A 17,258-nucleotide genomic window follows, 5' to 3' on the forward strand; every position below is an offset into this window, starting at 1 on the left:
AAATGATCATAGTTAGATTCTTCTTTCTGAGATACAGAACATGAGCTGAGTCTATAGCTCAATGGTAGCATGCTTACCCAGCATGAGCAAAGCCCTGTGTTCAATTTGTAGCACCACAAAAATAAAATAGAAAACAATTCTATTTTTTTTTTGACAGGCTATAATCCATTTGCAATACAAAGTGAAGATAAGTAGGAGTTACCAAAACAATTCTATTATATTCATGGATTTCTGCATAGAAGTTATTTTAAAAGTTGTTTTGAGACAAGACCTCTTACAGCTTAGGTTGGCCTATAACTTGTAATGACACTCCCCTAAGGTGTACCACAGCACAACCAGTGTGTGCACTGTAACTTGTAATAACACCCCCTAAGCTGGAGTTACAAGTGTACAACAGCACAACCAGTGTGTGCTCTGCTGGGGATCAAACCTAGTTTTCATGTTAGATATGTAGTCTGCCAACTGAGTAAAGGCAGCATTCTTTAAGATAATGTGACTTTGTAGGCTAGGCTGGTCCAGAACACTTTGAAAGCCTAGGATCACCTTATACTCACAGCAACCCTTCTATCTCAGCCTCCCCAGTGATGGGATTATAGGCTTGAGCCATAAGCAACTTCAATTCTAATTCTCAAAGAATTTGTGCTGGGCATGGTGACATGAATCTTTAATCCAGATCTCTGTGATTTCTAGGCTAACCAGGGCTAGAATGAGACCCTGTCTCTCAAAAGAAACAAAACAAACAAACAAAAAAGTCCACATAGCCTAAACAGTACACTCCTATCATCCCAGTGCTTGGGAGATAGGGCTGATCAGGAGTTCAAGACCAGCCAGCTGGGTCTACTTAGCATTTTGAGGCCATCTTGGATAACATGATACCTTGTCTCAAAAAACAAAACCAAACACAGCCTAACTTCACAAATTCCAACATTAATAAATATATCAAATGATTATGAACTATGTATAACCAAGTTCACAATAATAGTCAAACTTTGACCCAATATAACATATTAAACATTGAAACAATTTTAAAGAACTTGGTATCAAAACCACTGCCATGAGCTAATAAATGCATACACTCAAACACTAAAGAGTACATGCAATGGACAATCAACATGCATTAAAAGCAGTATATTTCCTCCACATGTCTTAAGGGAAATATTGTTAAGCTCACTGGGTCAATAGGGTATCTATTCCTTGTCAAGGCAGAGGCTGTGTGGTTTGATTATTAAGTGAGATCTGATGGTTGCCCCCAGCTACTAATCAAGGTAGAGAGCAAGATTCCAGCTTAGGCTGTAATTGATCTCCAGTTTAGATGGTCTTTAGAGACCATTCAGGACACAGAAGTTCATTTAAATGAGTGAGATTTGTGATGATGATTCCGTTATGTATCAGGTATAATCCCTGAAGAACCAAACTGATTTGCCTTGTGAGCCAAATGACACTCCTGTTTAAGATATTTAGGTCAGCTGGGCAGTGGTGGCCCACGCCTTTAACCCTAGCACTCCGGAGGCAGAGGCAGGCGGATCTCTGCGACTTCGAGGCCAGCCTGGTCTCCAGAGCGAGTGCCAGGATAGGCTCCAAAGCTACACAGAGAAACCAAAAATGAAAAAACAACTCTCGGAAAAAATCAAAAAGAAAAAAAAAAAGGAAAAAAATAATATCTGGTCAATTTCATGTATATTCATTTAAATTTGTATCATTTTTTATAATAAAAATTTTTTTAAAAAAATCAAAAATCCCTAATTTGATGGATGTTTACCTCTGGAAATCAGTGAGCTAGTCAAATAACTCTGCAGCTGTATGCATGTGTAGCACTATACTATCCCTTACTTACCCTGTGCAAATGCTCAACGTGTTTTTCCAAAAAAGTCTTTGTTTCCGCATAAAGTCTTTCTCCAAGTGGTTCGGGATAGGCTACGCATAGAGCGTATATATCTCTAGATAGATTATTAAGGTTCCCATAGTTAAAACACAATACTTATGTTTAGCATCAAAAAAGGAAACATCAAGCTGGGTGTTATGGTTTCCTGTAATCCTGAACTCCTGCATCTACCCCGCCTAGTGCTGGGAATACAGGTGCAAACCATCAAGACCAAAGTTGCAAAAACAAACTGAAAATACAGGGCTATTTAGGGTGGAATCATGCATTTATACTTTAAATACAAACACCAGGAAAACATGCCAACACAGAAAGGGCTGGAGACATTTGCTGCTGCTGTTGGAGGATCTGAGTTCAGTTCCAAGCATCCACATGATAGTTCACAACCCTCTATTAACTCCAGCAGCTGATATCCTTTTCTGGTCTCCCTGGGTATGAATCATGACACAAACACAGTTAAATAACCTATACACACATGTTACCTTATAAACTAAATTACTTGGTTAAAAGAACACAGTATGGGGGGACAGAAAAGATGGCTGTTTACCCTGCTCTGTTTTTTGACAATAGCTATTAAATCTTCTTACTAGAAGTGCTGACACCAGATTTTTGTTGTTGTTAAAGCCAGGCTTGGTGGCTTACATCTAAAATAACAGTACTTCCGAGACCCCTTTGAATTTGAAATGTGGGCTGGAGTGAGACCCTGTATTAAAGATTTTGTTTATTGTCTATAGTTTGGTTTGTTTGCTACACTCCCCCAAAGACGACAGTAGTGCCAGACACACTCAGGATTTGTCAAATGGAAGGTTGTGAAAAACTGACTGCCACAAATTAACATAAATATATCCCAAAGAGTTACACCTAAGATTCTAAACCTGTTTTCATTTAACAAGCTCTCATTTAGTGTTTCTTGTGTCTTCTACTAAAGGATACGAGAATCTGTCGTTCCACGTTGCTCTCTCAACATACTCCAACATAACAACAGCTTTGACTGTAGTTAGAAGTTTGTTCCATGTCTCATCAAAATCCACTACTCTTGGTTTTAAAGACATTGTGCAAGCTTAGTGTTGAAACCTGTTAATTAAAAACAAAAATCATGTTAGCACGAATCCCACAAGAGTGGTTATATTTTTAAAATACCATGTAATCTGAGCTGGGGAGGTGGTTCGGAGGTTAAGAGCATGTACTACTCTTGTGGAGGACCAGTGCTGAATTCCCAGCACCCACAACAGATAGCTCACACTCCATGCAACTCCAGTTCCAGGGGGATCCCATGCCTCTGGTATCCACAGACACCTGCACATGTATACATATTCACACACATACACACAATTAAAAATAATAAAAATACTTAAAGTCCCATATAATTGAACTGCACAATATGTAAAATGAGTAGAAATACAATGAACTCAGAAACACAATAAATGTTAGCTACCACCATTTCATAATCAAATTGTTTATGAGCAGTATGTGGTTTGAAAGATTGATAAGCCTCATTTAGTATCTGCAGAAAAAATTAGGTAAACAAGACTGACTATCATAAAAAATTTTTGACCACAAATTCAGTATCCTTCATCTGGAGAATGATTAATACACAAGGGAATATAAAATAAACAGTGAAAGGTTTTATCTTCCTAGAACATATATTCTAGAAAAAGATCATTTACATTTGTATAAACAAACAGGAGGAGCTGGAGAGATGGCTCAGCAGTTAAGAACTCTGGCTCCTCTTACAGAGAACGCTGGTTCCCAGTACCTATATGGCTGTTCACAACCATATAACTACACTTCAAAGGGATTCGATACACTCTTCTGGTATTCATGGGCAGCAGGCATGCATGTGGTATGCATACATGTAATTCAGGCAAACATAAAAATTTTAAAGATAAAAAAAAATAAGCAGGAAGGAGTTTTAGAGTAGAATGCAAACTTCACATGAACTTTTAAGACCCAGGAATCAATGCTCACAGATTACCCTGACCTCCACATGTCCCCTTACACACACACACACACACACACACACACACACACACACACACACACACACACTTGAGAAAGTGAACTAGCACAAACATTCCTAGTTCTCGTCTTGACTGGACACAATGTGACAACCTGCCTCAAGGCCCTGCCACCATGACTTTCCAGCTATCATGGTCTGTGTCACATGCTTACAGTACTTTTGTGAAGGCATTTCATCAAGAAAGGTAACTAAGACAACACCCTAGACAACTGCAATGATCTTGGTGTTTTCTGATCCTCTCCACCTTTATGTACAAATGCTGCAGCCTCTAGCCCTCAACATAAACACTTGTTGACATCTGTATAGTGCCTGTAGGAGTCCCACACCAGCCTAACTCTAGTCTCTAACTCTACAGGGTCTCATTCTGTAGCCCAAGCTAGAGTCAAACTCCTATTGCCTCAGTCTATTTGCAAGGATTACAGACATAAAGTACCATATTCCTTTAATCCTACCAATAAACCAAGTAGATCCCACTGCTCTTGCCACCTTCTGGGTAAGTGTCACAGGAAGATTGAGAAAGATCAGGTGGCATCAGGAGGCAACGCCTGGGTTAGGTTCTTTCTTTCAGCTCTTAAATGGTGTTATTCCCAATTTTAGAGAATACCTACCCTTCCCAATTCACCATTCTGGGTTCTGTGGATGTACCTGTAAAAACCCAATCTCTGGGCTGGGGCCAAAGTTCAGTGGAAGTGTGCCTACCAACCATGATTAAGGCATCAAAATGATGATGACAACAAAAACAGCTAAGTCCAAAATTTCAGATTTTGGGGGATGGAGAGAGTTAGTTTAGAAGTTCAGCTCCCCTCACCACATGCAGGTTACAACAACCTGTCTAGTGCTGGGGATCCAAGGCACTCTTCTAGACCCTGGGAGCAACAGCACTTGGATGTGCACACACCAAGTTCTTTTTAAAAGAATTTCAGATCTTGCTCTAATCGAAGATAAAATAATCTAAGTGAAAAGTTGACCGATTCACTCCCAGACCTCATCATTCCCTGCCGTGTCCCACTACAGGAAGCACAGTTCAGACTAGTTTACAACATAATACTCCAAGCTTCCATGAAAAGGCCCTAGATAAGGCAGCTTTACAGCTTCCTCTGGCAGGAGCTCTCTCTTGACACAGTAATCCAGTCACGTCTCTGCTTAGAGGTCACTTGACTGACTCACTAACTGGGCTCATAAATCCTGCCTTTATCCTTCCTGATTCTCTACCTAAAATGCTCTTTTTCTTAATACTCCCTTCTACACACATTCACCAGACTCCTATGAAATACAGCTGGAACAATGTCCAATTGCTTTTAAGAAACCTTGAGTCTAGACTCACAACTGAGTGTCCTATTTTCTTCTCATCACCTCTTTCTTTTAAAAATGCTTTTAATAAAATTTCCAACTCTGCTTCATTAAAAACAACAAAAACTTTCTTGGTATGTAAATTATTCTTAATGTGTAATTTTAATGGCTGCAGTCCGCATTTATCTTTACAGAATCAGACTGAGCTTTCCCTGCTAAGAGGAAGGCTCAGAATAGGTAGTAGTGATAAAGTGATAATCCATGCTTAGAGGGGACACAGTTCTAGAAGCAAAAGCAAGAGAACTACCACTGTTTTCACCAACCTAGTGAAACACCAAACATTAAATCAATATAGAAAATGTAAAAACAATCTGTTTATCTTCTAAAAACCTCAAAGGACACCTTTTTAAGTTGCTTCATTTTCTCCAAACCCTTTAAATAACTTATTCATGGAAAACTTACACAAGGATGGAGAGACAGGGCAAAAAAACAGATCAGAATCACAACCACAATACTATTTGTGGCCTCCTAGGCTACTGAAAAGCTTATATAAATATGGGCTGTGTACTTTCCTAGCATGTGAAAGGCCCTGGGCTCAATCTCCAAAGATACACCATCATGCATCACTTAACAGGGATATATTGCAAAATATTTATTAGACTATTCTACAGTGTGAACATCATAGGGCATACTCACACAAACTAAGAAGGCTATGATGTCACGGGGCAATATAATCTCCAAGGGACCATCATTGCATATCAATCCATCACTGGCTGAAACACAATTTAAATACACGTCTGTGTGAATTCTCCATTTTTGTTCTTTAATAGGGACCACAATACATTTCTCATTCTCAATCAGATTGTGTCCCACTGAATGCCTACAAAAAATCAATTTTTTAGCTTTCTTCTGAATTTCATTCTTGATTTGGTGAGGTGGTTGAGGGCACCATGGGCCCTTAAAAAACCTCCAGACCCAGATGTGGTAGCACATGCCTGTATGTAATCCAGAGGCTGAGACAATATAGACAGTCTAGGCTACATGAGTTTCAAGCCAGCCTTAGGTACAGTGTGAGATTCATCTTAAAAAATAAAACCATAGACTCCAAATATTTCCAAATTAAGTTAGGTGTGATAACATATGCCTGTGGCGGGCTGGAGAGATGGCTCAGAGGTTAAGAGCAGTGACTGTTCTTCCAGAGGTACTGAGTTCAATTCCAGGCAACCACATGGTGGCTCACAACCACCTTGGGTGAGATCTGGTGCCCTCTGCTGGCATGCAAACAGAAGACTGTATACATAATAAATAAATAAAATCTTAAAAAAAAAAAACAAAAACAAAAAAAAAACATATGCCTGTGGCACATCTATAATCACAGCACTGAGGAAGGTAAAAAGGAGCATTGTGAGTTCTAAGCCAGCCTTGGTCACATAGCACCACCCTCAAAAAAAAAAAAAAAAAAAGCTACAAAGATATTTAATTATTGCTAATATTAAAAAAACCTAATCATAAAGAAAACTTTATATTACATTTGATAACACTTTTACATTAAATTTCCATTTATACCACTATTTAAAATATACATGATGAATAACAATATACAAAAGTAGATCGAAGCTGTGGTGGTGGCATACACCTTTAATCCCAGTACTCTGGAGACAGAGGCAGGTCAATCTCTGAGTTTTAGGACAGCCTGGTCTACAGAGTAAGTTCCAGAATAGCCAGGGCTACATAGAGAAACCCTATCTTGAAAAATCAACAACAAAAATGCTACAAGCCACTGAATTAGTAATATAATTCAATAAAGCTTTCATAATTAAGCCGGGCGTTGGTGGCGCACGCCTTTAATCCCAGCACTCTCGAGGTAGAGACAGGAGGATCTGTGAGTTCGAGACCAGCCTGGTCTGCAAGAGCTAGTTCCAGGACAGCCTCCAAAGCCACAGAGAAACCCTGTCTCAAAAACCAAAAAAAAAAAAAAAAAAAAGCTTTCATACATTAAGTGGATTATGAAAGTCTTAGCAACCATGTTTAAGCCATTTACTATGGTTAGGTGGGGAAAGAGTCCATCAGCACATTACGTAGTAGACAGTTCTGGAACATGTCTCCCTTGTTCTAGTTAGTAGTTAAGAACACTTGTTGCTTTTGCAGGACCTAATTTTAGTCCTCAGAACCCACAGAGAAATTCACAACATCCATTGCTCCAGTTTCAGAGAATCTATCACCCCCTCTTCTGGCCTCTGCGAGCACCAGGAATATACACAATACTCACATAACTTATAAATCTTAAAAACAAAACTTCCTGTTAGAGTCTGCCTGTAATCCCAGAATCAGAGGATAAAGAGGATGGTAAGTTTGAATCTAGCCTGGGCTACATAATGAGGCTCTCCCTCACACAAATCAGGGGAGGAAGGTGCTAGAGAAATGGTTTACCATTTGCAGCTCTTCTAGGACTGGAGTTCAGTTCCCAGCACCCAAGTCAGGCAGCTCACAACCACCTAAAATTTCAGCTCCAGGGGATCTGATGCCTCCCCACAGGAGGAGGCATAAAAAAATAGTGTTAGCTGGGCATTGGTGGCTCACCCCTTTAATCCTAGCACTCGGGAGGCAGAGGCAGGTGGATCTTTGTGAGTTTGAGGTCAGCCTAGTCTACAGAGTGAGTTCTAGGACAACCTCCAAAGCAATACAGAGAAACCCTGTCTCGAAACTCCCCCCCTCAAAAAAAAGTGTTAGGTATAGTGGCACACTCCTTTAAGTCCAGCACCTGAGAGATGGAGGCAGGCAGATCTTCATGAGTTCTAGGCCTGGTCTAAACAGTAAGTTCCAGGACAGCCAGAGCTACACAGTGAGACCTTGTCTTGAAAATAATGAATCCTGAAATTTTCCAATAATAATAATAATAATAATAATAATAATAATAATAATAATAATAATAATAATAAGGCAATCCAACATGGAAGGTTATGCAAAGAAATCTGACTAGATAAAAGTAGCTTGCAGCAAAGTAAGTCTCTACCAAGCCTGACGTCCTTGGTGCCATCCTTAGTAGAGGGAGAGCATGGGGGTTTTAAGCTCGAAACCAGCTAGTTCCAGGACAGCCTCCAAAACCCTGCCTTGGAACACCCCCCACACCAACCTCCCCAACCCCTGACAAAAAGACAAAAACTGTACTACAGCTGAAATCAATATGCCTTTAACTTTTTCTCATATTTTATGTCTATATTTCCTATATAAGATTTTACTGGATCTAGAGATGTGGCTTAACATTTGAGACCCATGTTCCTCTTGCAAAAGACCTGAGTTCAATTCTCAGCACCTACAGGGTGGCTCACAACCATCTGTAACCCCAGTTACAAGGGACCCAACAGTCATATATGCATGCAGGCAAAACATTCACACACATAAAATAAAAATAAGTAAATCACACAAAAAGGAGTAAGACCTGAGTTCAGTTCCCAGCTTTGAAGTTGAGTGGTTCACAACTGCCTGAAATTCTAGGTCAGGGGATACAATGAGATCAAGACTTTTTCTGAGCCCTGTGCCCCTGCCCCCAAGTAAAGACACATCCTCCATATAGACAGAAAACTCGACTTCCAAACTCGAATTGGAAAAGATTCTGCAAAATAACTGACTGCATTTATTGGAAGGTCAAAAAATAAAAAAACTGATTGAGAAGACTCAACCAAATGTAATGCTTGATCTTAGATGGGATCTTGAGTAAGGGCATCAGAGGAAACATATTTACTAGTATTGTACCAATGTTATCTCCTGGTCATTACAGTATGAGGGATCAAATTCAGAAATCCACAGAGGTAGCAAATACTGTATCACTGAGCAACATCCCCAGTCCTAACTTCTTGGGTGTGTGTGTTTGGGGGTGGGGGTGTTCAGACAGATACAGAGTTTAGCCAAGGGGCCCTGGATGGCCTTGAACTGAGAGATTCTCCTATCTTAACTCCTAGAGCAGAAATTAGAGGCTTTATCACACTAAGTTTTGGACCTAGGTCAGGCAAATTGTTAGTGTTATGATGGAAGTTCCACCCAAGGCCCCTCCCCTATCTCTCTCCAAACCCTGATGCATCACAGAAAGCCCGCCAAATGACTACCCCTCCCTCAACGATGCTCAAGACCACTCTCACAAGGTATTTAAACTGTCCCCCAGAGAACAGACTGGTTTCCCAGTTTTTCCCATCTCCTGTCTGGTGGCTAGAAGGCCATCCATGAGCATTTGTATTCATTAAACGTGGGCTTTTTTTCTAATTTGGTTTGATTTGGTTTGATTTGGATTTCTGCATAGGTGGAGATGCTTGTCGAGGTGCAGAAACTTTTCAGTTAGATAATAGGAAATGCTGGTTAATGAGAATACTTGAGTCTTTAAGTTTTCTGTATATCTATAATTATTCCAATTTAAAAAAAAAAAAACAGTATTGGGCTGGAGAGATGGCTCAGAGGTTAAGAGCACCGACCGCTCTTCCAGAGGTCCTGAGTTCAATTCCCAGCAACCACATGGTGGCTCACAACCATTTGTTATGAGATTTGGTGCCCTCTTCTGGTGTGCAGATATACATGGTAGCAGAATGTTGTATACATAATAAATAAAATTTTTCAAAGTATCCTATAATACCTTCTTACAAACAAAATATATAAATATGGTAACTTGAGCATTTCCTTTCTTGAAAAGCAACTTACATTAAATTGATAATGCCAAAAATAATGGAGTGCAATCTTCTGCTTCATTCACAGATCAGGCCTTATCAAGTACTCAACACCACATGCCCAGTTTTTCTTTTAAAAAAAAAAAAAAACTTCTGTTAGATTTTACGGAGTTAATAGACACTTATTAAATATTTACTGTATTCCAGACTTCCAAAGGATGCTAGAGATGTTGCTAAGCTTATGTTTATAGCAGATTAGAGAAATAATGTTAACAAATCTATGAAGCATAAAACACACAACATATTTAGTATCTATCTTATCTTATATAGTCACTGGTATCTAATGCTTCAAATAATACTACCACACAAGATTATGTTTCTCTGACCTAGAAACTGACTGCATAAAACAAAAAGTGGCAAAGATAACAGCAGTAACAACAAAAAGTTCACGTGAACCAAATAGTTTTTAATCAAGGACCATCTTGGAATGGAGTGAAGCTTGGTTGGTAAGAGCACTGGCCTAGCATGTAGGAAACCATGGGTCATAAAACCATTCAGAAGGCTGAGTTTGAGGCCAACTTAAACTACACAGGACTGTGGGGGAGGGAGTGGAGAGATCTAGCAGTCTCAAAAATTAGATCAATTTTGTACAGAAATATCTAAGACAGCTAACTGAAAGTTAAAAATAAAATAAAGAATAAATGCAATACAGAGAAGAGTCTGGATTAATTCTTCAAAATAATAAAACCTTGCAAGCGTCTAGTTGCACACACCTAAAACCCAGCCACTATAGAGGCTGAGGCAAGGAGGGTCTGGAGTGTGAGGCCAGGCAAGTGTATATAATGAATTCTAGGCAAGCCTAGGTGTGCACAAAACCAGGTCTCAAATTAAAATAAAGCAACTGAAAGAAAACCTTTATCTCCTCTCTAAAATATTCAGCAGGCAGAATTCAAAGTTGTAAACAACATTCCAGCAGACCTAAACACAACCAGAAACAGGCAGGGTGTGGCAGCAGGCTCGGATATCGCACTTCAGAGGTGGAGGTAGGGGTTGGGGGGCAGTGAGGGTTGGGGGAGTGTTCAAGGTTACTCTCCAACAGATCAGGTTGTGCCAGAAGAAACCCAGTCTCTCTCTCTCTCTCTCTCTCTCTCTCTCTCTCTCTCTCTCTCTCTTTTTTTTTTTAAGGAATTTTAAGTAGGCATGGTCATTCATCCAAAGACTCAGCTGGAAGAGGCAGGCAGATCTCTAAGTTTGAGGCCAGCCAGGAGAGTCAGGACTATGCAGAGAAACCCTGCCTCAAAAAATAAGCAACAACCTCAGCAGTGGTAACTGTCCTAAGACTTTAAGACTCATAATATTCTAATATCCCAATAAATCTGTCCCAATTAAAAGCTAAATATGAGTAGTGATGCAGCACGAATCTAATGCTTTTTTTTTTTTTTTTTTTTTTTTGAGATAAGGTCTTAGGTAAGGTAGCTCAGGCCCTTTAATTCACATCTGGCCTCCATCTTCCCAGTGCTTATAGGGATTACAGACAGGCCTGCCCAGCAGTGTTAGGATCTAAACCAGGTCTTCTACCAACCACAACTCCAGCCTGGATGGTTCAAAAATATAGCAACACAAGAATTATGCTAACTACTGGGCAGTGGTGGTGCACACCTTTAATCCCAGCATTCGGGAGGCAGAGGCAGGAGGATCCCTGTGACTTCAAGGCCAGCCTGGTCTATAAAGAGAGTTCTAGGACAGTCTCCAAACCTACAGAGTAACCCTGTCTCGGAAAAAAAAAAAAAAAAAAAAAACCAACAAAAATTATGCTAACTTCTGTAACTTAACATGATATATGACTAAGATTTAAATATATGCAGATCACTCTGACCAGGTCATCTGATTGATAAAAATGAATTCAGGCCCGGGTGTGGTGGCACACAGGCATGCTGAGACAGGTAAAGACTTCCAAGCCAGCCAGGGCAACATGGTGAGACCTTGCCTGGAAAAAAAAGGAAGGAAGGAAGGAAGGAAGGAAGGAAGGAAGGAAGGAAGGAAGGAAGGAAGGCAGGCAGGCAGGCAGGCAGGCAGGCAGGCAGGCAGGCAGGCAGTCCTCAAACAGCAATCACCTGTTAACACCTACAGTGCAATTCCCTTTCTTTTTCTGATGCTAATGACTCAACAGGTCTACACACTGAATCAATTCTCAACTTCCGACATTCCAAACTTCTGCTTTTATCTTTCCTTGCTTTTTTCTGGTACTAGGGCTTGAACCCAGGGCCTCATGCATGATAAACAATCACTTTAGCAATGATGATATCCCAGTCCATTTTTACCATATTTACTTATTTGGCTTTTTCAAGATGGGGGTCTCTCTGTGTAGCTTTGGCTATCCTGGAACTCCATCTGTAGACCAGGCTGGCCTTGAAATGACAGAGAACCGCTTGCCTCTGCCACCCACGTGCTGGGATTAAAGGTGTGCACTAACATCATTTGGTTTAATTTTTATTTTAAAACAGGGTCTGCTAAATTCAAATTTGACCTTGAATTTATTTTGTACCCTGGGCAGGTCCTGAATATGTCCCCTACTTCACTCAGTGGCTGGAATGAACCAGAGGCCTGAGTCCACCTCCCCTGCCACCCCCGCCCCCCACACACCCCCAGGCCTGGCATTTTCCTAATTTTTATATTATCAGCTTTAAGTCTTTCTAATATTTAGCTCCAGGTGCTGATCCTGTGATGAACTTACTTGTAGCAGGCATTACACATTAAGAAAATGTTCCCTTTAATCAATACCAAACATTTTCTGGCACATTTGAAAAAATGGCAGGCAGGTAGAAAAGTACAAATTTCTTGTACGTTAAGTAATGTTCTTCAAAGAACATATAGAACAAACATCTGAGCCAGCAATTTGAACACACTAGTAATCCCTGTACTTCTGGAAAGGACCTGACACAGGAAATACCAAAGAGTAAAGACCAGCCTGGGCTACAATGCATATGTGGCAGGCCTGGGTTAAGTAAGCACACACTTGCCCCAGAATTCCTATCTGTAAGTCAAACACTCAACTATGGCAGAGAGCAGATCAGAAAATGGTGCAGTTCCCTGCAGTTTTCTCCATTTCCTATTAGGCTTTCTTTAGGTGTCCTTAACCTGTTTGTAACTTTTAAAGTACTATTTAGTGCTCTCAAAAATACAAAGTGTCAGAGTAAGGTGTGCTTTTTTTTTTTTTTTTTGCACCTGCTTAAAGGCTGAAAAACATATCTTTGGAAACATGTAAGAAAGTTAACATTGTTTGGCTGTAGGGAAACAAGAGGGTTTTAATTTTATGCCCTACTGAACATTTCCAATTTTGAATCTAAGTATTATTCAATGGACCACCAGTTAAAGACTGATAAACTCTACCCATCTTTCCCCATGTTTCATGAAGGCAGAGATCTGTCTTATCTCTCATTATCCCAGTTGATGGGTCCATAAAACACTCCTCAAATCAATGAATGAACTGTATGACTGCTTAACTTTCTAACTAAATTTTACAATTGTCTAACTGACTCAACTCAAGACATCCAATACAAACCCATTTTATATAAACTCACGTTTCTCTCCCCATCCCTGTAGATGGTACCCCTCATCCAATAGAGCTCTAAAACCCAAGAGACACCTATCTCCAACTTCACTCTTTTCTTCTTTCTTTCTGTTTTTTTTTTTTTTTTTTTTTTTTTTTTGGTTTTACGAGACAGGGTTTCAGTTTAGCTTTGTTGCCTATCCTGGCACTAGCTCTGGAGACCAGGCTGGCCTCGAACTCACAGAGATCTGCCTGCCTCTACCTCGAGTGCTGGGATTAAAGGCGTGCACCATCAACGCCAACGGGCTCCAACTACACTCTTATCCAAACTATTACAGGTTCAACAAGTACCTTCAACATAGCTGGAAACCTTGTTACTTGTCTTTTAGTGGTCCAAGAATACAACTCTGACCCTGGGTGGGGGTGACTTTTGACATCTACTCTCCAACCTATAGAACATAAAACTCCCAAAACTTAAAATGTTTTAAAAACCAAACTCTAGCTCAACCTCTCTTACAGGGTCTACCTTCATTGAACTTCTAATTTCACTCCACCTTGGGGCTTTTCCATTTGCATTTCTTCAGAAAGTTTCTGTTTTATCAAATATGTCAAATGTCACCTCAGACAGGCCTTTCCTAACATACAATCTGAAACAACTTTTCCCAATTACTACAATTCCTTATTTTCCTTCGGAGCAATATCCTATTTGTTTATCTACTATGTCTCTCCATCTCAGGCAGAACTCTGAAGAAAGCAGAGTTCAGAGTCATATCCCTAATTCCTGAAAAGCAGCTTAGCAAAGGGACCAGCTCTTCCCACTGGAAAACTAACTTTAAAGGTTCATACACTTGGGGCTCAATTACTGAGGGTGAAAGTTGAAAAGACATGGGTACACAATCTTACACATTCACACCCTGGTAAAAGAAAGCAGGGTCTGGTGAGGTAGGATTTCCGGGAATGTGAGGTTAGCTGAGCTATACAGTGAGTTCCAGACCAGTCAGGGCTATACAACAAAACCCTCAAAAGACAATTGGGTGTGATAGCACATGTTTTTAATCCCAGCACTGCAGAGGCAGTAAGGTCACTCTGATCTACACAGTGAGTCCCATACAGCTGGGGCTACATTATAGAGAGACTCTGTCTCAAAAAAACAAAGCAATTAAGAAAACAAAAAACAACACCCCCCCCCAAATCACCAAAACAGTCCCACAACTCATAAATAACATGAGGGAAGGGAAAGTAATTAAAACAAAACTGTGCACTATTCTTAAAATTCATTTGTGACTCTTTGGGAAGGGACTTCCAAATACTGTATATAGGCATTAAGAGCCAAAGGTCAGCTAATCAAATCACTTTTATGTCGTGGAATGACACGTGATGAAAGAGAATAAAGTGATCTCTCATACTGTATTTGAATGTGGGTTTGAGATAAGTTCTGGGGCAAGTATCTTTTCTATTGAAATCAGTAAGGAAACACACACACACACACACACACACACACACACACACACACACACACACCAGGAATTTTTTCCAGAAGGCGGTGCTGGAGTTGAACCCAGGGCTTCTTGCATGCCAGACAAATGCTGAAGCATTGAGCTATATCTCCAACTTATCTTCAAATAGAAACTTAAGAGGGCACTACCATCCAGCCAGTAATAGTAACCAAGGAGGACATGGGGTAACTTATAATAACAATAGAAATTCAAAGATGTTCTACTTGCATGCACCGTAATGGTAGGGAAGGGTCTAGACTCTAGTACAAAAACAAGTGCTGGAGAGAGTCTGAGGCTCTTATTTCACCAGCCCATGAGTGTTGAGGCAGGAGGTGCAGCATGCACGTAGACTACTCCTCCCCAAAGCTATCAATCTTCACTATCTGCGGAAACAAAAGTGAAAATACTCGTGGCTAGGATCTATGAGATTGATGCCACCCCCTTCCACAGAGACTGTGGTCTCCGTGTGCTCACGTAAATAAGCGGGAGAGCACACTTTCACCTTCCCTCCTTAGGAGGAAAATGAGGCCGAGGGAGGGGCGGCCGGCAGCGGATCGGGGAGGCCCGGGATCCGATCCAAGGGTTGCCTGGCTTAAGGGTCAGCAGTCGAGGGACCGAGGTCACTCACAGGACACCATCTTGCCGGGCCTCCAGCTCTCAGCCCGCTCCCCTCCGCCAGGTCGCCCCTAACTCCGTTCCTCCGCCCCATCCCCGCCACCCATTCGCCGGGAAGGGAAGTTTCCCTGCGCCCACAGCCGGGCTCCCCAGCTCTCAGCGGGGTTACCTTCTGCGGAAGCAGGGCGAGGGCAGGGGCAGGGGCCCGGGGAGGGAGGCAACCCGCAGGCGTGAAGGACGAAGCCCCCGGCTCTGAGGGTGGGCGGCGGCGGCTGTCAGCTCGCGTTCCCCGGCTCACAGCGCTGCCATTACTGTGCGCCGAGGCCGCCTCCCCGGCCGGCCACCGCCACCGCCCCGGGGCCACGGGGGTGCCCGGAGCAAGGCGCCGCCACTCACCTGCTCCCGAGGGAGCCGTACAGACAAGGCCGCTGCCGCGGGACAGGACGGGGTCAGGGGAGTAGGACGGACAGGTGGCTGGATCGGGGAGCCAGTCGTCCTCCAGGGCTCCGGGCTTTGCCCGACACACGCCCTCCGCTCTGCTCTCCCAGCCTCTTGCACTCACACACCCGCAGGATGCAATGGTCCAGTCCAGGTTACGGCAAGCGCAGGGAGCCACGCTTCGAGAATCGCGAAGCCCTTGCAATCAATTGTCAAAGTAATTCATCGCCCTGCATACTTGTCAATGAGGCCATCGCAGTTCCCTGAGCTCAATGGGTGCAGTACCCACCAAATTTGGGGACTATTGATATCCAAATTACAACAGGGAGAGGGTTTCTCTTTGTTTTATTTGTATGTGGTTTTGTGGTTTTTGAGACTGGATCTAGCTAGGTGACTCTTGCAGGCCTGGCACTCCTTTTACAGCTTGAGCTGGCATTGAACTAGCAATCTTCCATCTCAACCTCGCCATTAAGCCACCACTCCTGCCTAGGGTTTCTCTATGTAACTTTGGAGCTTGTACTGGAACTCACTCTGTAAACCAAGCTGGACTCAAACTCAGAGATCCGCCAGCCTCTGCCTCTGGAGTGTTGGGATTAAAAGTGTATGCTACTACACCCAGCTCTAGCTGTTGTTTTTACCCTCGGACAAATTCAAAGACGTAAATATTTACTTTTCTCCTTTTTGTTGTTGTTGTTGTTGGAAACAGGGTTTCTCTGTATTGTTTTGGAGCCTGTCCTAGAACTTGCTCTGTAGAGAGCCGCCTGCCTCAGTCTTGCAAAGGATTAAAGGCGTGAGCCACCAACGCCTGGCTGAGCTAAATATAGCTAAACTTCTTTGAAATACAAGCTTTAGATACTACAAGAATCTAAATGATGCCGGGCGTTGGTGGTGCACGCCTTTAATCCCAGCACTCAGGAGGCAGGTGGAGGTAGAGGCAGGATCGAGAAACCCAGTCTCAAAAAAAAAAAAAAGAAAAAAAAAAAAAAAAGAAAAGAAAGAAAAGAAATACAAATTTGAATGAGGGATACTCACCTTTGTTATTTTTTTAAAGATTTATTTATTATGTATACAGTGTTCTGTTTGCATATATGCCTGCAGGTCAGAAGAAGGCACCAGATCTCATTACTGAAGGTTGTGAGTCACCTTGTAATTTCTGGGAATTGAACTCAGGACCTCCCAATTGCTAAGCTATCTCTCCAGCCCCTGTCTTTTGTTATTTAATTGCCTTTCCTATAGTGAAGAAGATACAGTGGCTAGGGATTTTACCTTTGAATAAACTTTTTCTTCCCAGCCTCTTCCAACTGTGCCAATTCTTTAA

The 17,258-nt window shown here is 41.7% G+C and overlaps 1 protein-coding gene across 15 annotated transcripts in view; it reads right to left on the minus strand.

The window, feature by feature from the left end:
* The window catches only part of Cul2 (cullin 2), a 39,973-nt gene extending 23,919 nt beyond the window's left edge, over window positions 1-16,054 (minus strand). The window contains exons 1-6 of one of the 15 annotated variants that reach the window (XM_027405407.2): window positions 15,899-16,052; window positions 15,122-15,270; window positions 9,876-9,971; window positions 5,886-5,962; window positions 2,813-2,953; window positions 1,835-1,937 (exon numbers count right to left, since the gene is read on the minus strand). In XM_027405407.2, the coding sequence (XP_027261208.1) occupies window positions 1,835-1,937; window positions 2,813-2,931 (222 nt within the window). In that variant the 5' untranslated portion in view covers window positions 2,932-2,953; window positions 5,886-5,962; window positions 9,876-9,971; window positions 15,122-15,270; window positions 15,899-16,052. Of the gene's footprint in view, window positions 1-1,834; window positions 1,938-2,812; window positions 2,954-5,885; window positions 5,963-9,875; window positions 9,972-15,115; window positions 15,271-15,671; window positions 15,836-15,898 lie in introns of those variants that run through there. The other 14 variants (XM_027405409.2, XM_027405406.2, XM_027405415.2 and 11 more) reach the window with 14 other exon arrangements.
* Window positions 16,055-17,258: the final 1,204 nt, after the last annotated feature.

The sequence above is a fragment of the Cricetulus griseus genome, chromosome 3, assembly GCF_003668045.3.
Source record: "Cricetulus griseus strain 17A/GY chromosome 3, alternate assembly CriGri-PICRH-1.0, whole genome shotgun sequence".
Classification (NCBI taxonomy): domain Eukaryota; kingdom Metazoa; phylum Chordata; class Mammalia; order Rodentia; family Cricetidae; genus Cricetulus; species Cricetulus griseus.